This window comes from Pyxicephalus adspersus, chromosome 2 (genome assembly GCF_032062135.1).
Source record: "Pyxicephalus adspersus chromosome 2, UCB_Pads_2.0, whole genome shotgun sequence".
Classification (NCBI taxonomy): Eukaryota; Metazoa; Chordata; class Amphibia; order Anura; family Pyxicephalidae; genus Pyxicephalus; species Pyxicephalus adspersus.
In genome coordinates, this window is record NC_092859.1 from 54822515 (window position 1) to 54848876 (window position 26362).

The following is a 26362-nucleotide window of genomic DNA, read 5'->3' on the forward strand; positions in this document are numbered from 1 at the left end:
GTGCTTTGCCTTCAAATCTCTCCAAAGTTCTTGTCCCACTTACCTTTCTGACCTGATAGAAAAATACTCCCCTAGCTGCTCTCTTCGCTCCTCTAATGAACCTACTAATGATTTTCTTGCTCATAACCTCATCACATGCACAGCTCCAAGACTTTTCTAGAGCTGCCCCAACTCTCTGGAATGGTCTTCCTCATTCTATTCTGCTTGTTCCTACCTTCTGCTCATTTAAAACCCATTTTTTCAAATTTGCCTACCCGTCCTCCACTATCCTCTAAAACCCTCACTACTTCCACCCCTACATATCTCTTCTCCTACTGTGCATTACTCCCCCCACCTCCTAGATTGTAAGCTTTTCCGGTCCTCCCCTCCTGTGTCACTGTCTATATCTGCCTGTCATTTGCAACCCCTATTTAATGTACAGCGCTGCGTAATATGTTGGCGCTATATAAATCCTGTTTATTATTAATAATATTAATAATAATCATAAGAATAATTTTCCTAAAGGGTTTCATTAAGGGTTTGTGTACATAGACATTTATGTTTTCTCTTTGACATGTGTTTGCGAAACATTGATTGAACAATTTGGAATGTGGTATTTACATTTGTAATTAAAGTGTAACTATAGGCAAACTAAAATGCCATATATGATGAAAGATAACATCTGTAAAATATTTTTATTACCTTTTATTTGCCATTTCCTGTAACAAGTCAAACATGTCAGCAAAAGTGGAAGCTACAGGGTTTAGACAAATCATAGAACACTGTTGGAGCTTACAATGGTCAGCATTATGCAAATGGTTTCAGCATGTATTACAGTAGCAACAACCTACTGCTGTAATTACTTAAAAATGCTAATGTTGGGATTTTATGTGTCTCAGATGACAGGATAGGAAGTGAGGCAAAATCTATCAAACAGCAAAACATACAGAAATAAAAATGCTTTCTTTAATAGAGTGGGGGAATGCTAGACCTTACCTAAAGTTAGTTTTGAACTAGATTATGTTTACAATGTTCATCAAAGACAACCCTGTAATATTAATCCTGTGTGAATTCCTTTAGAACAGTGTTGTCACCCAGTTACAAAAATAATGAATCTGCTAGCAGGATTAACTGGTAATAAAATGTAAATAACAAAACTGATATGTTAAAGCCTGTGAAACTGCATATATACTATAATTTAAATAAATCATGAGAAGCCCCACATAAATCATAGGAACTAAACACCTCAATGGGCTCTATTTATAAGTGTTTTCAACCAGGATTCACCCAGCTCAAATTTTCCCACAATTCACACACTTTTGGCAATAGATATATTATCATTCTGTAATTCAAACCAATGTGTAAAATGTTTAAATTGTGGATATAAGTTACGAGAATCTTTTGTGCAAAACATGCAAATTACAGTACAACAAAGTACACAATGCCACAACCAAACAGCCTGGAAATGCCTCTAGACTAGGCACTGACAAATCGCTAGACTAGGCAGGAATCACTAGAATAGACTGACCAGGTGCCCAAGGTCTAGCGATAGTTTGGTAAAGTGAGCCCCTGTAAGTGTCCTCTACTGTAATTTTGGCCTGAGTGACATTCATTTTTACAGTGTCTGCATAGTTCAAGCACTGCATCGCTTAGCACACAAGCAATATTTAGTATGCAGTGGCCACAAATGTTTAACACTTTCTTTACACTGTTCCACATGACAAAATTCGAACTGATGGACTCATCACCCCATATGCTGTTATATACATTACATAATCTTCACTGTGAATACCGTATTACATTACCCGACAGGTAAATTCTCTAAGCTCTGCTGAATGTTACAAAAACAATAAAATGTCTAGGACATTTTATGGAGAGAATACACTTTCATCAGCTGGGTAATCCAGCAAATCTGGAATAGATTCTTAAAAGTCATTAGCTATTTGATAGCAAATGTTTTCTGGACCAGATCAATTCCAATCCTGAACCAGATCCATTCCAGGTTTGCTGGATCACCCAGCTTCACTGATGAAAGTGTAATCTCTCTAGATTTGGAGAACTTTATTAAATCAGGGCCTATATGTGTATTTACCCTCTATCTAAGCATTTATTTAGCAAGGCTGGTAACTTGAACTTGGTCACCTGGCACAGGGTATATGGAACACCTACCAAGTGAAATCAATAATTACTACCACAATGAATAAAGGAAAATCTCTAAAGAAAGTGAAATGGTTGCAAATACAGATGCTTTGGTATTGTTATGTTTATTTCTTTTGTGGGCACTGTAAGAACACAAAAAAACAGAGGAGAAAAAAATTGTGACATTCCACACAAAACATCAAAAATGCCCTGGACAAAAATATTGGCACCTTATCAGAACAGTACTAAAAAATTGTAATTTAGGCATGTGATGCTCCTTTAATTTGTAATTCAACTCACCTGTAGCAATTAATTGATGCTGGCAATATGGATTTTTAGTCATTTCAACCAGTGCAAATCACTGCAAAATTTGTGCTCTTAATTGTTTAGTTGTTTGGCATCGTCCGAACATGAACAACTGTACCCATCAAAGAGTGCTGCCATGTTACACCGATTTTTTTGGCATGGGGAGGTGTAGAAAACCAAAAATGTAGGTACAAGTGGGGAACATCTATGGCTAAAATCACCTCAATTTTATTTTTAGGGGATGTTAGCATGCCCAATCTACACCTACATTTTTGGTTTCATTAACCCTGCCTTTCTAGAGAAATTGGGTTTGAAGGTAGAGAAGTGGACAAATATGTGTAACAGGGCAGTGCCTTTTAATGGGTAGAGTTGCAATATGGTGATGAAATTTAGGCGGGCGTTATCCACAAGTGTTCCCAGTTACACCTACTTTTTTGTTTACCTTCATCTCTCTGTTCCAGAGAAATTAGGATACATAGAGGAGAAGTGGACAGAATAGATACAGAAAATCAAGATCATATAGATGCACAGCCTAGCAACAGCAAACTGAAGGCTGCAATAGGTAGCTAGGCTGCACAGGGACTGGGGCCCTTTTAAAGGTGTAAAGAGCAAAGAGCCAAGCCTCTGCACAAGTCAATCAAAAAGATAAATGGGACAAAGTCTGCTAGTGCTAGGACAGATCAGATGGCTCTGCAGTAATAACAACCAAACAGGACTGCAGGAAAGGGAACAAATACAGAATTAGAATAAGGTAGGCAGCAGAACCCAGGGAGCCCAGAAAGAATAGCAGCAAGTGCAACAGGTAAACACAGTGAGAAGAACAAGTGAGTTCCTATCAATGGCAAGAGGGGTGCCAGAGCCAGTGTGAGTGTGGGAGGTTGGGATGCTACCCTAGACTGAAGAAGATGTGACTAATCTTATAAACTGGGTTACATGTTCATTTAAACTAGGAACAGTTTATTTTTTAAATTTTAGGCTCTTCCTGCAGTTGAACATGTAAGGAAACACCACTATTGTGTATAATAAATTATTAAATGCTTGTTTTATGCTTGAAAGAAAATAGCCTATCTGTAGCTTTTAGCCGGTGTCAGGTATTTTGCATTCTGCAAGAAGGAATCTTATTTTTGCCATCACAATAAATAAATATGTGTGAAAAAAAAGGTACACCCTCTTTTAATTCTAAAGTTTTATGGATCAGGAGATAAAATCAAATATTTTTCTAGTGCTAAAAGCATGTTCAATTAAAGTGGTGGGCCGAGGGCAGCTGTCCAAAGGAAAAACACACTTCCTACCTCATTTAAAAGTTAAAATCCCTCTAGAAGCAAAACCTTCCTTCAGTAGATATGTTAGTCATGTGTCTGTCATGTGTGTCCACCTATTTGAAATAGATATGCAGACACTGAAGTACCTATATACTTTTGGCAGGTCAGTGACTTATAATGTAGTACCACCATTGTACACAAAAGTTTTCCGTGTTGGGAACAAAGATGTTATAGATTTGGGAACAAGATGTGTTATAGATTTTTGTACTCTAGAGATATAAAAATTTTTTTCCCATTTTAACTGTTCATGCCCTTTATAAAAAATAATAATAATATTATAAAAATATATTTCTAAATGTTCCTATAGGGTGGAATAATGAATATGTTTCACTTTGTATACATAATAATAGATAAAAAAATTACTTTGTTGTGCTTTTTTTAACACAATAAATAATAAATGTTAATAGTTACTAGTTATATTAAGATGGTGGTCCAGGGATAAAATAATTTGTGCCAGGATCTTGAATAGCATTCAGAAACATGCTAGATGGCACTGAACAAACTAGTTAAATGTGTCTAAAGATTGTCAATTTAGTTTTAATTAGAATTTTGCAAACACAAAAAACCTATTTACCATATATACATCATGGAAAATATAAATATCAGGCTTTAATGCCAAAATCAAAACTCATGATGACAGGCCATATGACAAAAAAAACACCTAGCAAAAAAAAAATATTAGGAAAACTATATTATATTTTTACATAAACAAATACAAAAACCTAACATATACAAGCAAGGCAAAGAAGCACAAACCCATCATCATATATGAAGCCCTATTTCAAAATATTTTCATATAACAAAATCTAAGGAGCGTGTATAAAGGACAGACAGAGAAAGCCACTCACCCTGAAAAGGGTAAAACATTGAAGAAAGACCTGATGTTCCTACATGCCCTCTTCCGGGCTCCTTCCGTCATTCTCGTTTCGAGACACTGAATTTTCCTCACATACTCTGTGCAGAGTATCATTGACCACCATCTCAACAGGAAGGATTTTCCTAGGTATGCAAACCTGGTGCATTCCAAGTGTAATATCTGACCACCGCACTGGCTATAACAAGTGCGCATAACATATACCAACTCCGCATAACTCATAATGCATAACAGGGAATATCTAGGGCCCTTCCCACCCTTTTGTAAACTTCTACACTGAAGCTACATTGGAGCAGAAAGTGCTCCATGGTCTCTTCTGATTCTCTACATTCTGGTCTCAAGCACACGTCTCTAAAGGGCCAGTGCTGATAAATCCTGTCAAAGGTGAGCCAAGTCAGACCCCTAAAATTTCATAGGAATCCTTTTCATATTAATAAATCCCAGCACCTCCCTCAAAATTGCACTTGGGCAATCCCTTAATGCCAACGACCCATCAAAGAATGAAAACAAAATCCATCTCTCTAGAATTTTCCTAGAGGGGTTTTTAATGTCCTCCGCTGTGATTTGATTATGCTTCAGTATTTTCAGACTCAAGATAACATTTAACCCGAAAGCCCATTGTCACAGATCCCTGCAGGACCAAGGGATCTGTGCCCCTTTCAGTGTCACTTACAATATACCCCACCTGATGCCAGCATCAGCTCTGCTAGGGGATTACCTCTTCAGCTCACTTCCTGGTCTAGGTCATGTGACTCCCAGTCAGCCGCTCCATTACCATTAGAGTGTAGAGAGGACTAGAATGTTCTACAGACCAACCTCTCGTCTCCAGGACCCCCTCTAGTGGTAAGATAGGATGCAAGCAGGTCACATGGCTTCCATTCATCACATGACCTTACCTTAAAAGGAAGTGACTGGCAACAGGAAGTTGCCTGAACATGGAGTTCGTTTGGCTCTGCTTCCAGATCCCTGTCGTTTGATTCTTTTGTTCCTGATTGTTTGTGTATCGACCTTGGCTTGACTTTGGCTATTCCTGATCGCAGGATGGCAGTTGCCCACAGCACAACACCCCCACCTCTAGAGGCTCTGGTGAAGTCTGGGCAGCTGCTTAGACTCTGTGCCTTGTGCACGTCTCTGCCAACTTAGCTGGTGACACAGATTGTCCACCATCCTGCCTTGCAGCAGAGTGACACCCATCCTGGATCCTTGGCTTTCTCACTTCAAGGCTTGTACCAGGAATGGAAAACTCCCATCCAGGAAAATACCTAGGCCACCTCCCTTCTGGATAGGAAGGTTCCTCTCAACTAGGTTTAATCCTCTTTCCCCAGACCATCTGGAAGAAACAGCTGTATATCCCACTGTACAGGGAAGCTGGCAAAAGACAGACAAAGCCGACATACAAGAATATCAGGACCAGGTAAGTTTTGATTAGATCAACCTTTTTTCTTCATGACTTTCTTCAATTCTTCCACCTTACGATTTTAGCATTTGTAATCTCTAGCTAACTTTTCCTCATTTAGCAGTTTATAATCACCTGGCACCAAATCGAATTCCCAAAATTTTAACTTTCTCCTGAGGTTCTGGAAAGGTATCCAGGAGATGAAAACTCTCACCTTCCCTACCCATCCAGAAAACTTCACACTTGTCATGGTTGATCTTAGGCCCCAAAGCCCCTGCATACTGTTCAGTGTCTTAAACTACCACCTGCTCCTCATCTGTCACAGAGATAATCAGAGACACATCATCGGCGTAGACGACTACTCTCAAAGGGGGCTTATCAGCAATGCCCATGGGAACGCTACACAATGGTCCACACTCTACCCTTCGAATGAAGGGTCAATTGCGAACATGTTTAGCAGGGAAATCAGTGGGCATCCCTGTTGCAATTCTGAGCTCACTTCAAACGATTTACCAATCCAACTATTCACAAGTGGGAATCGCCTGATCGCTTAATTCCTGTGCAAAGTATCCTAGTCCCTGACATAAAGAACACTTCCTCACTACACATGATGCTGCAAAGTGTGGCACAGCTAAGGCTGTCTTGGGTAAAAAGCCACAATGCTATCACGCCTATGAAAATGGAGGCGGGGATATGCTTCACCGTATTCCCCACTACTCTCAATCTCACATTCGCCTTCCATGCTCCCGACCAAATGGCAAACTCATCAAGCACTTTCTTTAAAGGGCCCACAATCTCTCCATACCATCTCTCCATATCTCTCTATACCAACCACACCGACAAATACGTTGGGGAATAGATTGATTCCTAACCAATAGTGGGACCAGGCCATCCTGGCATGAATCATCTTTGAAATAGGCTTCATATAGGTCTCATAAAGCATCAAGGCCTTGTAGCCTAATAAAAAACAAATCATATTCCCCATTGGATACTGGGGATATGAATGCAAACATGTCTAATGCAAAACCCATTTTTAAAATCAAACCGATGACAAAGTTTCTGTTTGGGGAAGAATCCTCTTTTGTCCATTTTTCTGCACCTGATTTCTCCTTTTAAAAAAGGGTAAAGGTCTTCCATGATATGCAATATTTGTAGCTCTCCTTCCCTCCCCTAATGCAGCACAGGAATTTGCAGGTATTTCAGACTCAGCCATAATATTACCTGCCTTAGACATGTCCAATAGGTCCCCATCACTAGAGAGTCTAAAGTGTTACTTTTCAGCAGCTTTCATGGGCTTTGCAACTACCGCAGATGTTCCTGCTTCAGACACCAGACCTTACAGGGTCTTAGTAGTAGGACTGCTCCCCCCAGCATTCTGGATGTTACATTCAAGCACCCCAGCCCTGCCATCAAGATCCCAGGACTAGGAAGCTCACTATTTCACCTTTGGTGTCACCATTAGGCAGACTCTGCACATGTGTGCTGATGGGGTACTTAGCACACCGGGGCACCATGACCAGGGTTGTTGTTCCAGATCTGGGAACACTGTCACTTGCCTCATCTGGTTCATCAGCATGACATACAAACTGGTCAGTTTGCAAGCCCGATAAGGCACAAATTTCCTCCAGATCCCCCAGCAGGGAACTTAGGACCCAGGTCCCCCCCAGGACTGGCCATGTTTCCTGGCCTGTGGAGACACACAGGCCAAGGTGCTTTGGAATCGTATGAGCTCAGAGATACCTGCTCCCAGGAAACAGCACACAAACAGTTGGCCAAACCCACCACAGAGATTGTGGGCTCTTCTGGGGAGGGTCCTCCCCTCCTCTTGTGTCATTGTTTGCATCTGTCTGTCATTTGCCAGCCCTAAAATATTGTACAATGCTAAGTAATTTGTTGGCACTATATAAATATTGTTTAATAAAAATGATAATAATAATCATCATTAGCGACTACAAACAACACTTCATTCCATAAACAGGGCATAGAGTCATGAGTTTAAGATAGCCTGCTGCACCTCTTCTTTCAAAAAAACACCAATCATTGTTGCTGGTTTAATATTGGTTTATTGGGATAAACTGCTAAATGATGTCGGAAGACAGCTACCTAGGCACTAGATTTTCACCAGAGGCAATTATGATTGATTGTCTAGAACGATAAAAATCTAGTATCTATACACAGTTTAACAGTTTAAAAAAGGTAGTCCAATAAGAAAGTACAGGCTTTATGAGGTACCAAGCATGATACTAGGTTGTAATGGAATTACATGTAATGGAATGGAAGAAGTATTTTTGACTACAATGGCTTTGCTGGAACACTGGGATTGGAAGGATGCTTTTAAGCATATTAATAGTATTAGTTTTCACAGCTCACATATGTACCTCTTTTTGGAGGGACAGTTTTGTTCAGACATTGGGCCTGGTTTATTAAAGCTCTCCAAGAATGAAGAAGGTACACTTTCATTAGTGAAGCTGATAATACTGTATGTGCTATCTGTTACACACTATGTACCTTAAAATAAGAAATATTTAATAATATATGAATATGTAAAGGCATGTTTAGGACAGTTATATCTCACGTATAATGGATTCTTAATTTTAGATTTTTTTAGGGAGTTTGGTAAAAAAAATCTCTAGTGACATCTATGTACATTAGTGGTTTGCATTAACCCTTCCACAACAATAAGTTCTAGCACCAATGGAAAAACAACAATTTCACACTCAAAAGCTCAGTGCACATTGCACAGCATGAGCCTAGAAAAAAATAAGGCAATCAAAAAATTGTAAATGTTCCTATGAAAATAGCTTAACAAATATTTTCCCCCTTCCAGGTGAAATAGAAAAATAAGTGTGGGGCATATGACAGCCTAATATCTTAGTATGTAACTGTGCAAATATGAGGTCTTTGCGATTCTTCAAACAGTTTTTTTAGTGGGAAGCTGTGATGGCAGAGGCACAAGCAAGTTTCACGTCCTTGGACTTACGGGCCGTCATGAAGTTTTTGTTTCTCCAGGGAAAGTCAGCAAGGGACATTCACACTGAGATGTCAAAAACACTGGGGGAGAAGTATCCTTCCTACAGCACTGAGAAACAAAAACTTCATGACGGCCCGTAATTCCAACAACGTGAAACTTGCTTGTGCCTCTGCCATCACAGCTTCTCACTAAAAGGAAAAACATTTTTAAGAATCGCAAAGACCTGATATTTGCACAGTTACATACTGAGATATTAGGCCGTTATATGCCCCCACAGTCATGTCTCTATTTCATCTGGAAGAGGGCAAAGCCAGGAACTTCTCAGCACCCTCTCATATAGCAACTCCATATGGTATTTTACTTCCTCCCTAAAAACAAATGAAATATGTTTTTCCTTGTATATCATAACTAAATTGCTGACTACAGCAAGAGACATACTGATGAATGATCCAAAACAGTAAAGAAAAAAATTGGCCCTCAGCCAGACTACATGTGATCAAAACAGGAGTGTAGCAAAAGGTCTACCCTAGGTATGGGCAGCACCGGGCTTCAATCTGGAAAGTCACGATCTGGAATGAAATGGTTAAAGCAGACTTCAATGCCAGATGAAACAAAAATCCGTATCCCACTTTTCTTCTCTCTTCCAAAGATAGGATTTATGTTAAAGTGTAAGTAAATTTCAAAAATTAAAATTTGCAAACCGGCAAGATTATTGCAGAAAAAACAGGAAATGTCCTTGCTGCAATAACACTTGTCTAACATTTTTTTTTTAATGTAAAACAAGCTGAGATGAGTACCCCACCAGGTATGAAGCACTGGGGTTACATCATCAACCCATTAGGAGTGCACTCTGTCAGTCGGGAACTATCCAGAGTTTAGATGACCAGATGTTTTGATTGTTTTATGCTTTACAGCTTTGTACTTGCTTTACAAAGTCCTTTTGCATGAAATCTGTGTTTGTTATCTTGGTGCTTCTGTTCCTGCATGTCCCGGTCTCATGTATGGTTTATCATTTCCAATATCAGTTGAGTATTATGTCCCCCTAACAACTTCCTCATATTTTTTTGGAATTTAACTGGAGCTTCCTATTTTTACATAGAACTCATAAATGGCAAGATCTTTCTTGCAAGGCCTCTTAAACTGATTAAACTGAAATTTGAATGTTACTAACCATCATAATACCATAGTTCCAGATTCCAATTAAGCTAAGGTACAATTTAATTGGAAACTATATTCAGGATGAATGAATGAGTAGGGCTGAAATAGCTAAAGAATTCAATATATTTAAGATCTTTACTCTTTTGCTCAGAGGGGAAAAAGAAACAAAGCCACTCCCTAATGTTTTTTTAACAATAATATGGGCAGTCTGTTGGGAATATAGGAGCTGCATATATTTAACTAATTTGGAAAAGATACTGGAGTGGTGCTTACATGCCCAGAGGAGAAAGGTTTTACTATTGGATTTAAATGCTTTATTTTTGTGATCCCTGAGCCCAATGAAACTCCATTTCATATGAATAATTATTTCAAGTCAAAGTATTCTACTAAGGTTTTGTTAAATGTGTTACATAAAAATATTGGTTGGTATGTACCACAATCCTGGGGGTCCTTACTGGAGTACAATAGTACCACTAATAAACATTTACAGAAGAAAGGGCGTAGTATGTTGCTGTCAAATGTGTTTGGTAAAGACACAAGAGCTTTGGGACCAATACACCTACAAATATTTTTTGACAAATTTCAGAAAACAGGCCATCAGAGCCTTTCTTGTTAGGAATAAAAGATTAGACATTTCCAGCTCTGCAATATTGGAATGATACTCATTTGACTGTTTAGGAATGTGGCTAGAAAAGTCAAAATTGTCCTAGTACATCACAATTTGAACTTTAATGCAGTTAGTTTTAAATTCATACAGATCATAAAGATTCATAACTTACAAAAAGCATGCTTCTATATTATTATGTGAAATATGGTACTTGTCTTCACCTTTTATAGTAACCACTGTATTAGATTTGCAGATTTGCTATCTCCTGAGTTTTGTTAATTAGTGACTTGGAAATAGCTTTTTCTAACATTTTAAACTAGAATACATTTAGTTAAAAAGCCAGGTTTGCATTCACTAATCAAGTACCACATGACAGAGATGCCATGCCAATTGCATATTTTTGTTTGGTTTTCATAATAGCAATTACATATATATATATATATATATATATATATATATACATATAAGTTACTAGACTACACATCACCTTCTGTGCAGTTACACAGACAGAAGGTTAATGGTATATTATATGACATAGTAACATGTAGACATTAGGCCTCTTGTTTTGCTTAACAAAAAAGAAACACAATTACTGAACTTCATTCAGTGCAAACTGGAATGTCAAATAAATGAAACAATTTATACTGCTCACAAGTTAACACATTGCTAATGATGAAATACCTTAACCCCTCTTGCCTTAACACAGTGTTCTAAATGTGTACTACATTTTAACATTAACATGGATATGTCATCCGGGAAGTTAACCTATGATGTTGGTACCTCAACCAAGTACCCACTCACATATGAATTCATTCTATTTGAAAATTCACCACAATTTATCTAAGCCTGATTGTATGTCTCTTAATGATCCTTTAAGTATGGTTAACTACACACTATAGTTACTAATCATCCAGTTTTGCTTTACTCTAACTGTTAAGTTCAAGTTTATGTTGTAAGCAAATTTTATACTACTTAATCTAGTTACTCAGTTTTTCTTTACATTAATTGCTGTGTTTAAGTTTTGCTGCAACCAAATCCTGAACCTAATATCTCAATCTTCAATCTTTTTGTCATATTATAAATTAGTCTAAGTGTGTATCTCACATGAGGAAGCCATACGGTGAAACGCGTTTGAAACGGAGACGACCACGCTTATTCTGTTAAACCTAGCCGATATGTGTATTAGTTGAGTCTAACCCTGTCTAGTACTACCGCTGGTTATCAAGTTGTAAATACATATTTCCTTGTATATCACTTTCTAACTAAAAGTAAAAATAGCACAATCATATGTCTTAAAAAGCCCTGCTTTGCCTGTTTTTCCACTTCTCTATGATGTTAAACTATGTTAACATGGATGACATAATCTATAATGAGATAATACCATACAATGAAATAACATCTTAAACCCTGTGCCTTTCTCTACCTTAATCCCCCTTCTGCCTTATCAAATATTATTTGAAATGTTTTCTTTCCTTTTTAGCATCTAGCATTTTTAGGCTTTCCTGACTTATAGGGCTTATAGGGCAGATAGGGCTTTAACATAGTAACATATATTTTTATTTTAAAGGATTTAAAGTAATAAGTCTGTAATTTTTCCTCAACACAACCTTTATATAGTTTGAACACCCACATATATTTACCCTAAAATAAAAAGACCAATTAATGATGAATGATGAATTTAACTTTGGGAGAGATTTCCCCATTTTTGACATTACATTGTACTGGTGTGAAGCAGTGCATGTTTTTTATAAACCTAACATTTATTCTATTGAAAACATTATTCAGGGTACAGCCACCTTAGGAAGAAGTGCTGGGAAGTGAAGCGTAGTGCTTACAGTGATCTGGTACATGAGCTCCTATGAGGCACAGTTTTAGCGCCTGGCCCATATGCCATCTGGAACACAAAGAAGCCGATGAGTCAAAGTACCATTTTTCAATGTAGCTGGGATTATTAGTTACAGTCCCTGCGTCATTTTAACATGAAACCTGGGACTCAAGTGGTTAAGTTCTTTCATAGTCACAAAGTCTTTCAAGTAGCCCTTTTACTAAAAGACTGAAACTTGATATTGAATCTTTTTTTTTTAAATACTGAAATTTGCTATTTCTGGTTCTAAAAAATACTGGTAGATGTTCTGATCCTCTCCCTTTAAAACCTTCTGAATCACTGATCCAAAATTAGTATATACCTCAAGCCTTCAGATAATGGCTATGGATTGGGCCTTATTTAGTTAGTCTCTCCAAGGCTAGAGGGGATACACTTTCATCAGTGAAGCTGGGTGATTCAGCAAACCTGAAATGGATCCGGTCCAGGATTTAAAACATTTACTAGCAAATTACAATTCATTCAAGATTTGCTGGATGATGAAAGTGTATCCTCTCCAGCCTTAGAGAGCCTTAATAAACCAGGCCTATTGTGTCAGTTAACGGCATGCTTGTTTCAGGTATGTGACTGAAACTAATAGAACCCCAAAAATCAGCTTTATAGAAAGGCACTTAACTTTTTTTTAGATTGAGCTCATCGACACATACATAATCTTTCAGGGGTAGGTCTGCTGTAAGGTTTGATAGTGGCTTGATTAAAGCATTCTTATACTCTATATCCTATGGATAACATAAGCCCAAGTTATAATCATCTGAATCCTTTTTTTTTCCAGCTTGCTTTGACCTTTGAACAAAAAAAATGAGTTCTAGCCACACCGCTAGGTCTCTCCATTGCCTAGGCGGTGAGGTGCAATCTGGGAAATGCCATCCTTGGTGGGAGTGTTTCTAATCCACTCCCACTGCCCTAAATATGCAGATTTTTTTCTTTCCTTGCCTGGGACTCTCATGTCACTTAAGTGTGATTGCTCAGTCTGCAGCTGCTTCCTGCTTCTTTTCAGCTTGTGAGCTCTCCGTGCAGAGGGCTCCAGCTAGTGAGGGAGTGAGGGAGAGGGTGAAAAAGAAGGTCAGGAGAGGAAGAAAACACGTAAAGACTAGTTTTTGACTTTAGTTCCTCTTTATCCACTCCTCTGTTGTGGGTTTCAATGTAGCTAATAATGTATCTGGTTCAGAAAGGGAATTGTCTCTGGATTCTCCAAACAATTTGGCTACTTTGGATATTCTCAGTAATGCCACAAATGTGTCCCTGCTTTACTAGAGGTAAGAGACATGAATAGTAATATAAGCAGTGACTGACTGTTTATACTACTTAGTACAGTGCGATAGATGATGTCACCCACTAGTTTCTAAGGCACTTTTGGGAGAGAAAATGTGGTCATATTGGTGCTGGTGTGGCTTCTTGATTCAGTAAAGAACTTGGATGGGGAGCTTGGATAGTGAGAGAGGACTGTGGGTGGAGAAGATAGTCTAGAGATTATGGCAAAATCTACACTGCAACGCTCAACATGGATATTTATACACATTTAGTGGCTATGTTTTTATGAATTCATGCTAATACAACCAGCACCACTGAGGGAAGTGACATTTCAAGGTAATGATACAAGTATACATATCTCATTCTAAGTCTAATTTTAGGGTTTAGGTCCAATTTAAAGTCTGATTTCTATGTCTAAAGAGTCTGAAAGAGACAAATGTCTTTAACACAGCCTCCTCTGGCAATTCCAAAATTCTTTGTTCCAAATTTGAAGTTCTTGAATGTTAAACACTAGAGGTTTTGCCTAAAAAAAGGCTGTCAGAGGGCAAAGGACTATTCACCAGTATTATCTATAGTCTCCCGGCATCTGACCTTTTCCGCCATTACTGACTTATAATGTTCTCTGAATTTAGGGGTCATCTAAAGACATGGTTTTGCTTCTTTATGTTAGAGACTCCAGTAAGCAAACAATTAGCAATTAACAGTACTGGCATCACCAAATCTCAACAAAACTAATCTTCTGAAACTAGCAGTCAGATCCATCAATGCATTAGCTCTAACACTCAAGATTTACAAGTATTATAGTTTTGGCTTAGAAAGGACTATGCACCCTCACATGCCAGAATGTACTCTGTAACTTTTTTTTTAGGGTACTGCTTAGGTGAAATTGAAAAGTCTAGGTATTCTTTGCAACATGTCAAATATTCACTTTAAAGTTCAGATTCACTTTAAAGTTTAGAAACACTTTTACAATAAATAGACGTCAGTATATGGGCACTTTTTTGTTTTCCCTTAAGCTATTCGCCTCTTACTATCATAAATTCTATTTTAAAAATGTCTACCAGTGATGCCCCCTTTGCATTCTATCCTTTGTATTTACACTTTGCCTATCTAACAGATAAGGTGGTTGTGGAATTTGGACACAGTGTTGCCAATCCAGTGTCCCAGATCCCATTGCTACTAAAAGTGTTATTGGATAAAATATTGGGATAGGTAGCCTAAATACACCCCAGCTAGAAATGATGCCATCACCAGTGCAGCTGACCTCATCTCCTCTTAAACCTTTAAAAACATTTAGTTTCCTTACTAGTGAAGATGAATTGTTTTAAGATACAAATGGGGTTCTCAATAATTCAATTCTGGGGAAGTCTAAAACACTTACACTTTAAAAAGGAACTAAGTAGAGGGGAGGGCAGGTCATTTACTGCAGAGACAGACAGACGGAAAAAAAATGTAGGTGCCTGATTGCAATTTTTTATTCACACACTTATCTGTCCTGACTTCAGTTGCCACCATCTTCACCCAGTCCTTTTTCACTTTACGAAGCTTTCACCATCTTGATCTTGCGCAAATGAGTTAGTTAACTCCCAGGATACTCAACATACTGAGCTCAACATACTCAGTATGCTGAGCAGAGCACATGAGGCTCAGTGTTCATCAAGAAAAGATTGCAAATATGCAATTTTTTTCCCTTTTCACGAAAAGGCTCCTTCTAATGTTTCTTCTGATGCTCAAATGGATCCAAGTGCCTCCTGGGATGCGTGACGCAGGTATACCGGGAGACTTTGCGCTTCCATTTATTCAGAATTAGGATGTTGGACTTAAAAAACAAACAGAATTTTTACCTTACATAAATGGGTTGTCTACCCTTTTATGTAAAGTGAAATTTCTGAGTTAAGGTACGCTGTCAATGTGTTTTACAATTTTTAAATTTTTTACAGAAGACTGTAGTGTACAGCATATGAGAAACTAGAACAGTCTCTATATGACATTCTTAAAACTTAAAGCCTGCCAAATATCATAAACATGGTTTAAAGGGATTGGCATTATGGAATGTATCAGCTATATAATACTGTACAAGTTTACATTTACTTTCAATTAAACAGCAAAGATTATTATCCTTGGAAAATATTTTAAAATGAAGGAAACATTTTTTTTTTTTGACAAGGCCAAAGTAGCATGCATTACATTTTATTTCTACTATATTCCTGCCAGATTTGTATCTTTTTCTAGCAATGAAAATGAATCTCCATTTCGCCATGAATCGCCTTTCTTCAGCTCTACTGCTAAGAGAGAAGCATTGAATATAGTTTTATACCCCCAGCAGACAAAACCTGTAGTCAACAAGTACACATACCACTAGTCTATGCCAAGAATGCACAAATCCTTCTGCAAAGGCTGAGAGGTGGACTAATCATTCATCCGGAGCATAAAAAAGAAAACAACTTGGTTAACCATTTATTAACATATATCCTCAGGCAGCACCCCAAAGAAAAGAAGAATTTAAAACTAATAAAAAAAAATTTTTGTTAACAATATTTTTTTTAACAATTACAAACAAAACCAGTATGGTCAAACTGTTTAATTTTCAAAACAAAACAATAATTTTTGTGTTATCAAATATTGCTGGAGCCTCTAGCTTGTAATTCTTTTCAAACAAAACTTTATTTGTATAAAAATGGCTCTTTTCGGATCAGTGGCTGTATGTTCATTTGAAATATTAACATATTCAAGATGTACAACCACCTCCCTGACACTTTCTGAAGGCCCATACCATTTTAACACATTCATTTATATAGACTAAGTAAAGTGTACTGCATTAGGCTAGACCTAACAGAGTACACATCAAATATTTACCAGTTGCAATAGATGACTTGGACTGGTATAAGCCAAGAGTTGCTAAGATATGGCGCGCTCCTATCATTCTGCTGGCGCCTCTCGCCTGTGTATGCAGGCAGTTCTGAGCCCAGGCACACCTGCTCTTTCAGATTTATTCAGTATTGCCCCTCCTGTCAGCCAATCAGTAAACAGCCTCTTAACCTCCCTGCCCGAATGAGGTACATCTAAAAATACTTATTTTAAATTTCCCGCCTGGTCCCCCCTCACAGCCGCGCGGTCCTGTCCTCCAGCCTCAGACTCGCACGCAGATGCCCGGCCAGCATCTGTGTCCCCTGGCCTCACATCCCCAATGTTCACACGCCAGGGATGCAGATGCCAGCCGGGAAGGAAGAAGATGCCGGGCACTGCTGGAGGACGCCAGGTAAGCTTTTTAAACTCCCCCCCCCCCCAGTGTGGCTTACTGATTTTACATTTATATAGCTCCCCCGAAAATTAATATTCGGGTTTACTGCCAGGGAGCATCCCCAATGTTCACACGCCAGGGATGCAGATGCCAGCCGGGAAGGAAGAAGATGCCGGGCACTGCTGGAGGACGCCAGGTAAGCTTTTTAAACCCCCCCCCCCCCCAGTGTGGCTTACTGATTTTGGTACTGAAAATATACCCCGAAAATTAATATTCGGGTTTACTGCCAGGGAGATTAATCGCCCTTGGATATTTAGATTGCTCAGACACAGCACTCAGCTCCTGTGCTAGCCCCTTGTCTTCCAGTCTGTATCACTTGTGTCTCCTGTTGCTTCCTGTGTCTCCCATGTGTCTGCAGTGACCACAAGTCACCAGTGTCTATTTCCTGGATTTGTTCCTGACTCTCTTGCTTTCTGCCTGCCTTGACCCCGCCCTTCCCTATTCTCATGCCTAGTGATTGATACCACACTCTGCTCTGCCCACCCTGGTGTACAAATGGACCGCACCCTGGCAACAGCCTGCAGTGTAACATCCCCACCACTGGAGGCTCTGAAGAAGACCAGGCTGCTGCATAGATGAACTATTTTTTTTTTACCTTTTTTAGCATTAGACATTTTAATGACTCTGCTTTATGTTTTATCTCTCAGAGGTAATTTTAAACTGTTTTAAGAAAAGGAAACAGATTTATGGCATTTAAATTTCTATTTCATTTTTTGTATTTCCTATTTTATTATAGCAGAAAGAGTCAGCTGTTCTACTGTGTAGATATAAACAGTAAACTAAAATACCTGTTACATTATATAAACAGCTGTTATAGGAAGAAAAAAAGTACAGCCACTAGAATCAGTGATTTAATAAACAGACTGTTTTTCAGATATCAAAGAATATCCAAAATACTACACAGTGATTTCATAAGGTGCAGATTTTACAATGCTTTGTTTACACCATTGATGTGTCTTCCTCTCACAATAAAATTAAGGGAACAGCCATGTATGCCTTATTTTTTAAAAAAAGGAACCTAAACTATAAAATGCACCCCAAAAAAACAAGTTTGCCTTTTAAATTACCGTATGAAAAAAGTGCCATCTACGCACCATAGGAGAGTCCTGGGCTGCACACACAAACCATCAACAAACAACCACCATCAGATACATAGGTACAACACAGCCCTCCTCTAACAGCAGAGGGGCTTGTCCTCTGCACTGGTATGAGAATGACCATTTCCTGTATTCTGTCCAGAAAGATTTGGTGTAAGAGGAGTAACAAGGGCTAGGCAGGGGAGATCCCAAAGAGTGGATCACAACACTTGCCACGTCCTGAATTTAAAACAATGCTTCAGAAACATTAATATTAATATTACTACCATAATCCAATTTTTATATAGTGACATATTCCGCAACGCTTTACAAAGTCCATAATCAGGTCACTAGCTGTCCCTCAGGAGGATTATATTCTAATGTCGCTACCAAAGTTATATGTCATTACCACTGTCTAAGCCAAATAACAAGATACAAGGTGTGGCAATGGGGATCCATTGTGCCCCCACCTATGCTAATTTAAATCTGGGGGCTGGGAAAGAGTTTTTTTAGGAATTACTTGTCAATGTATCCCCCCAACATTTTACTGAGATACATTGATGATGTCTTCCTAATTTGGACAGAATTAGATAAATTGTAAATTATTCATCATCATAATTTCATCAAAATACATGCAAATATTTATAATTTTAAATTTTACTATGGAAATCAGCTCAAGCTTCATCCTTTTTTGGGATATTTTAATTGAAACAATTGTACCAGAAATCAACAGCATGAAATACTATACTGGCTATTACCGGTGCACATCCCTCTTCTCTAAAAAAATATTCTTAACACTTGAAATTACAAATAATTTGTTCAAGTGACTATGACATATTTTGTACTATGATGTATTTTGGCTACAGCAGTGTTTGAATTTTGGTCATAGATTCAATCATATAGGACTTCGCATCCCCACCTGGATCATTGGTATGACATACTTTTTCTTTAGATATTGTATCTATGCATTTTTAGGGGCTGAATACTATAGGTGCTTTTGGTGTTTCACACTATTAATAGTAAACAGTATCAATCTAATAGATCCCCTTTATAACATACATATTTGCTTTACCCATAGAGTTTATGAACAACCTGTCAAGAGCCACAGTCATTTACTCAGAAGAGGTTGATCTCCTCCTGTCCTCCATAATTGCGAGGAAAGCGTATTTTGAAATTTTAATAATCATGTAGGATATTGTAACTATTTGTAAGTTGTTCAATTAGATACAATGATTTGTTATGTCAATTTATTATTTGTATTGCTGTTTATTTAATTATTGCTGTTTATTTGGTTAAACATAATCATGTATCAAGAAATATTTGGATGCCTTAAATGTACCATGCTTTGTTTATTTTTTGTATTGATACAAATAACAATGGCCAATTAAAAAAAAAAAAATGTATAGCTCTCGTAGAAACCTTAACCATTTGTAGTTTCAATTATAGTAAGTATGAAAGTCTCAATATGAAATAATAGGAAACAATGGGCACAGCGCACAAAATAGAGCCTGCTAGCACAATGGACCTGATTTGCTACAGCTCCCAAAAGACTGGAGAAGATAGACTATCATGGGAGAACATGGGTGATTCAGCAAACCTAAAATAGATTTTTTTTTAAATAATTTGCTATTAGTTGGCTGGAACACCCAGAGTCTCCTATGATAGTCTATCTTCTCCAGTCTTAGAGGGCTTTGATCAATCAGGCCTAATGAAGCAGCTAACATACCTTACAAGTTAAAAAATAAATTTTCTAATCGTAATCCGATCTAATTACCTCCTTTCTACATTTACATACTATTTTTCAGCTATTTATTATTTTTTATCTATATTTAAATCTACATTGTTTTCATATTAGTTTGTTTTTTTGCAAACAACTTTGCTATACCAGTGTCAGAAGAAAAAAAACATGTTTCTTTAAACTGTTTTGTTTATAGTTCACATAGAAACAAACATTTTTACAAAACAATATTGCTGAAATTAAGCCTCCCAAGTTAATTTATTATCCTATATAATGACAAAGATATAGCCAAATAAACAGGCCTATAGTGAAAATGTAAATATAACCCCTCACATGAATATAAAGGTATGTGGGCTAAAATGGTTAATAAAACTAGAAAGCCAACACATTGTTACAATAACAATAGCTGCAATTCATAAAAGAAAACAGGTTCCTAAGTACCACATTACCTAAAGGTTCTATTTATAAAACAGGGAATCTTATAGGTCAGGGGTGTCCAAACTTTTAGGAAAAATGGTCAGATTTCAGTATCATTTATACTACACTAAAATGTATACACCAGATTATATTCTTCTGCTTATCCAGAATACAGTTTCAAAAAAGTACTGTTATTTTGCTCATGCAACTGTCCTATACTGACCTTACTTGCACTTTCTTGGAGCTCCCTGATCCTCAGCAAATTCCCTGTGCTGACAACACAAGGGAACGGTGTTATTACTCCCCCAGTAATGTGAAAGTGCTTTGGCCTAGTGAATAGCTCCTACTCCTTGGCAACCCAGGAGAAGGGTGATGTCACTCCCTCATAAATGTGTCAGCTCTTAGACCTAGCACTTAGCTTCTTTGTAATCTCAGTAATGTGACCGTGCCTGAGATTATTGATTAGCTCCTCTGTGTTTGTGGCCCAAACAATGGTATTGTGACAGTGTTTGGGCTCAGTGATCAGCTGCTAATTCCGGGTACTTTTAAAAGGGAAAAGGTCACGTGTTCCTTTATACCCAAAAGGGCCAAGTGTACTTCACCAGATGCAGAAGAACAAGAAGCAGTGGGGGAGTGCAGGGAAGGTCTGTAACTACTCATGTAAACATTTACAAATGTTTACAGAAATCATTGCCAAACCAACTAATAAATCCTATTTATGCAATGAAATGTGTGTGCTTTTTTTAATATAATGTGATCGATTATAACATGGTGTACTACATTTATACCTACAGAAATAAACGTCAGCAAAATAATCATTTTGTCTAGGATCATGTAGGCTGCAACCATCTAACAAGCTTATTAACAGGTGGCTTTCTTAATGCAATAGCTAGCCCTAAACATAAAAGGTATTTTTGTATGGGGTCCCTGTATCCAACAGCCATTACAACCTAGGAAGTGTTATTGCACACTACCAGACTTGTTATGATCACCAATCCATTGGAAAACCCACAGAAATCAGACCTAAAAAAGTGACATACCCCATACATCTCCGAATAATCATCATCACTTTTTTTCTGATGATTCAAGCCCTAAGAACAAATCTATTTGCCAACGTGCAATACCCAAACAGGTGGATAAAAAAACATACATAACAGAAATGATTGTTATTATAGTGTATGTCCAGACAAAACTTTATGTTTTTTCCTGTTTTGGACTGAGTGAGAGAGTGAGTAGGACATCACCCTGTTTAAATTGATCAGCACTGTCTCTAGTAAATTAAGTACAGTAATTGAAAATCCAAAATGGTACAGTTGTCACCAGAAAAGAAGGCGAGGAGGCATCTTTTAAAAGTCACTTCTGCACATAACCACTATAAGAGGATTCCCCCAACTTTCTAAATCTTCTTCCATGTCTTTAAAACCTACATGGTATTAAAGTGAACATTTCATAAAAACAAATCCATCCTGTAAAATACCATAAACATGTTTCATCGCCGATGCTGCCAATCTTGGCTCTGACAGAGCTTCCATTGTGTGAATAACATATGGGCCTATTCTTATCACTCATTGCACTGTGTTTAGAGCACATTCGGCAGATTGGATTGTGCCAAGGCAGCCCATACATTTGAACAGGTTGCCTATTTTACCATAAAAGACCAAAATCAAGCCTGCTGCATTATGCGCTGCAGATATGGTCCATTGGGTTCACCATTCACAATAAATCGCACCATGTATTGTTATACATCAAACACCTGTGGTTCTTCCCACCAACCATCCCACCACTACTGGGCATAGTAACATGGCAGCCAGCAGAAAGAACTACAAGTCAGTAACAGAATGCAAAGGAGGACATAAACTATGTTGTTCTATAGGCCAGATCTATTTTTTTTTGAAGTGACAGACTTGCTTCCAACCTTTCTCTACTTTCTCCAAAACTAAAAATAAATAAAAGTTTTGACCCATCATACACATTAGCAGTGCTGTTTTTCTATACCAGACCGAGCTGAGCAGGGGTATCTCCTCATACCTGTCCCTGGGATCTATCCAGCTGGTGGTTTTGTTGGTGTGATCAATGTAATATATCTTCCCATCAACATCTCTGGCTTCTTCCCAGCCCTCTGGTAGAGGTAATTCCTTCCTTAACATGTCCAGAGAGGGTTATGTCCCCCATAAAGTAACCTTTTCAATACGAGGAATAAAAAAGAATCCTAAAAAAAATATCCTAAAGGCAAATAATTTCCAATTACTGTAATGGACGATCGACAAGTTTCCAGAGCTCAGTAGCGTCGCTAAGAGCTGGCTTGGTTTCCCCTGCTGAGCTCTCCATTGGTGACACCGGGAGAAGAAGATGTCCCCCGCCCAGCAGGGCGATCTGTCTTCTTCTAGGCTGCGGGCCACTTCTCAGACCGGGGTAGAGTTTGTGTAGTACACGTGCGGTCTCCTGTCACCCCACACACCTCCTAGCAACGATCAGGGCTTCCCTCTCTCACTCAGCTAACGCTGTGACCGTGTCTGATCCTCCATGTTCTCCCCTCATATGAAATCACTATTCCACCATGGAATTTCAGGCAGCTTCACATGCAGCAGGAGGTGAGCCCCTCGGGGGAGGCGAACCCTCGGTTCTCGCTAGTTAAAGGGGTCTTCCGGCCGCTGATGTAATGGGGGACGCCCTAAGCCTCTGCCCTTTGGTCTTCCCCTCGTTGTCTCCCAGCTGCTGGTTGGTTTTCAGGCTCTGATGCTGCTGGAACTACCGACATACGTCATCCAGGTGATTACTGTAATACAGGTAATAGACTTGCACAGGAGATTTCCTACTGTAAACATGGGAGTAGTGGAGCAGATGACACAGATGGTGCTTAGCCCTCCCCCTTCTCTTCTTTCTTCTCTTTGCTTGAGGATTGAAGTCTGATAAGCATGTCTATAGCAGCCTGCTCTCCTACTGTGTAATATCAACCCTGTGTTGTCAGCCCTATCACTGGGAGCTTTAACAGTTGCTATACATATAACCGGGGCTCAAAAATTGTACCTAAGGTATAACAATTATTATGCAAAACACAAGCCTCAAAGTAACCATTAACTCCCTTTACCATCCCAAATACAATTCCTCCTTTGTATCTCACACACTCCACCTTCCAGACACTCCAGATCGCAGTGGGAGGGAATTACAACAGAGGCAGTGCTATCAATCAAGTATGTGGGCAGGTGTGGCTAGATGGTGACTGACAAGCTATATACCACACCTCCACATCAATCTGTATGCAGGCAGGCATCAACTATATGATCGAGGCACCACTGCTTTGAAATTAGGAGCAGTGTAGTATTGTTGCCACATATGGGAAGCTGCATTAGTTGGAAACCCTGGTAAGACATTTGCAAATTCGCAAAAATTCTAGTGGATCTATAGCTAAAGTGCTTCTATATCCAAAACATTTTTTTTATTTTGGGGAAAGGTTGGAACAGTTTTTTACTGAAGATAGAGGCTGTGTTGGAGGGACTTTTTTTATGCTTTTATGCTAAGGGGTCTATTTATAAAGCAGTGAATTTGACATTCACTGAATCATTCCCTGATGGAGAACCCTCTAGGTCCATGCGTTTCAATGGCAGTAATTGATTGTCCACCAGGTAATGTTTGTCAGAGTCATTGCTTTATAAACATACCTTAAAAGTACAGTAAAGCTGCATACACACGTGAAATTATAGTCATTGGAAAGGATCTTTCACAATCCTTTCCAACGACAAAAGACTGCACGATGCATGAACGAGTGTTGTACGTATAGCACCATTCTGCTCTATAAAAGGCAAGGGGGGAGAGCGACGGAGCATTATGATCGTTCGTCGTCCTTCGTCCATGGATGCGCCAAGACGATTGTTCGGGCGACCGGCGCTGTACACACACCAGATTCTCATCCGATATCGGCCCTAAGCCGATTATCGGGCGAGGACCATTGGACGTGTGTACGTAGCTTAAGGCTAGAACCGCTTTTATTTTGTTATTGTCTATTTACCTTTTGCAGATTTTCACTTACTTCCTATCTTTTATAATGTCTGAGGAACCTAAGAGGAAATTGTTTGATCCGATTCTAGAATAGCAGTAATATCTAACATGGGTTCAAATCTTTCCCTGTCCTACTCAAAACTATAAACAATGTAGAGGTCATAGTTGTACACTCTTTGTGATTACTGTTTAGATGACACTTTTTTCTCAGTGTTTATAGAAGGACACTACAAGGAGGCAACACTGGGTGTATTCCCTGTCACTATGACACAAAAGGCTTAGCCCCTTCTATAGGGTATTATTACTGTACAGGCCCAGCCTTAGTTTACTCCAGTGTCCTAAAGGTAGGATGATTTTTCTCTGCTGTTGTCCAAATTGTCATAAACAAAAAATTGTACATGATTTCCAACAACATTATAGTGGAAAAGGGTCTAGATATTTGCATGGCACTTTTTATTGTCTATAGCTATTTTTAAATAACACAATCCAATCCACGAACAATCCAATTCTACCAACACAACCTGATCATGTAGGTAATGGAGCTAGCAGTCCTCTTAGCCACGCTTTGCCTAGAGTTCTTAAGAAAAACATTCTGACCAAAATGGAATAAGCCTAAGGAACAGGGTCCCCTATTTTATTTCCAAGCTTTTTTGTTTGCCTTGGTTGTGTTTAGCTTAATGTTTTTTTTATTTACTTGTTTAACCTCCCCAGTGGTAACCCCAAATGTGTGTCTCAGGTTAAAATAAATGCTGAAAGCGGTAACCCCAGGTTACACTCAGGGTAGATAAAACTTGCTATGTTCCATAATCACTAGGAAACGAAGAGAGACATTTAAACCAAACTTGCTAGACATATGACACCGCTGATCTTTGTACAGCACTGTGGTATATGTCAGAGGTATATAAATGTATAATAATAGTGTGTGACTGTGGAGTGTCAGCTCCTCTGTACAGAGACTGATGGGTCTAGCTCAGTGTTTCATTGTACAGCACTATGGTATATGTCAGAGCTTTATAAATCTTTATATAAAAAATAGGATGTATGTATGTATGTGTGTATGTCATCACTGGGAAACGCATCAAGACATTTAAACCAAACTTGCTAGACATATGACTCAGACTCATGTGACTGCATCGCTGATCCTTGTACAGCGCTGTGGTATATGTCAGAGGTATATTTGCATGTATGTATGTATATATGTAGGTGTGTATGTATTGCTCAGTGACAGTGTGCCTTGGCCGAGTGCAATCAAAGGCAAAAAAAATGCAACAACACTGTAGACAAGAAAATTACTATAGCTTTATTTGATTCCTTTTCCTGTATAAGATTGCAATAAAAAATACCCGGGCAACACCCGGTTATCAGCTAGTCTATATATATATCCTAAAATTGGATGTATGTATGTGTGACTGTATGTGTGTATGTTCCATCATCACTCAAAATGCATTGAGACATTTCAACCAAACTTGCTATGCACAGCGCTGTGCTATATGTCAGAGCTATATTTGGATGTATGTATGTGTATGTGTGTATGTCATCACTAGGAAACGTGTGGAGACCTTTCAACCAAACTTGCTATGCACAGCGCTGTGCTATATGTCAGAGCTATATTTGGATGTATGTATGTGTATGTGTGTATGTCATCACTAGGAAACGTGTGGAGACCTTTCAACCAAACTTGCTATGTTCCACCATCACTTGGAAATGCATCAACACATTTCAAGCAAACTTGTTGGACATATGACTCATGTGAGTGCACCCCTGATCTATATACAGCACTATGGTATATGTCAGAGGTATATTTGCATGTATGTATGTATGTATGTATGTATGTGTGTATGTGTGCATGTATTGCTCAGTGACAGAGTGCCTTTTGCTTATATATTTACATACTTTTAAATACATTTTTTGGACTCTTTTACAAATCTTTGGCCTGTAATAATGCCTTA

The 26362-nt window shown here is 38.5% G+C and overlaps 1 protein-coding gene across 1 annotated transcript in view; it reads right to left on the reverse strand.

Moving 5' to 3' along the window:
• WWC1 (WW and C2 domain containing 1) overlaps positions 1 to 23247 on the reverse strand; it is a 98027-nt gene extending 74780 nt beyond the window's left edge. Inside the window, exon 1 of the mRNA XM_072400812.1 lies at positions 22446 to 23247. Coding sequence (XP_072256913.1) covers positions 22446 to 22564 — 119 coding nt within the window. The 5' untranslated portion in view covers positions 22565 to 23247. The remainder of the gene's footprint in view (positions 1 to 22445) is intronic.
• Between the last annotated feature and the right edge of the window lie 3115 nt (positions 23248 to 26362).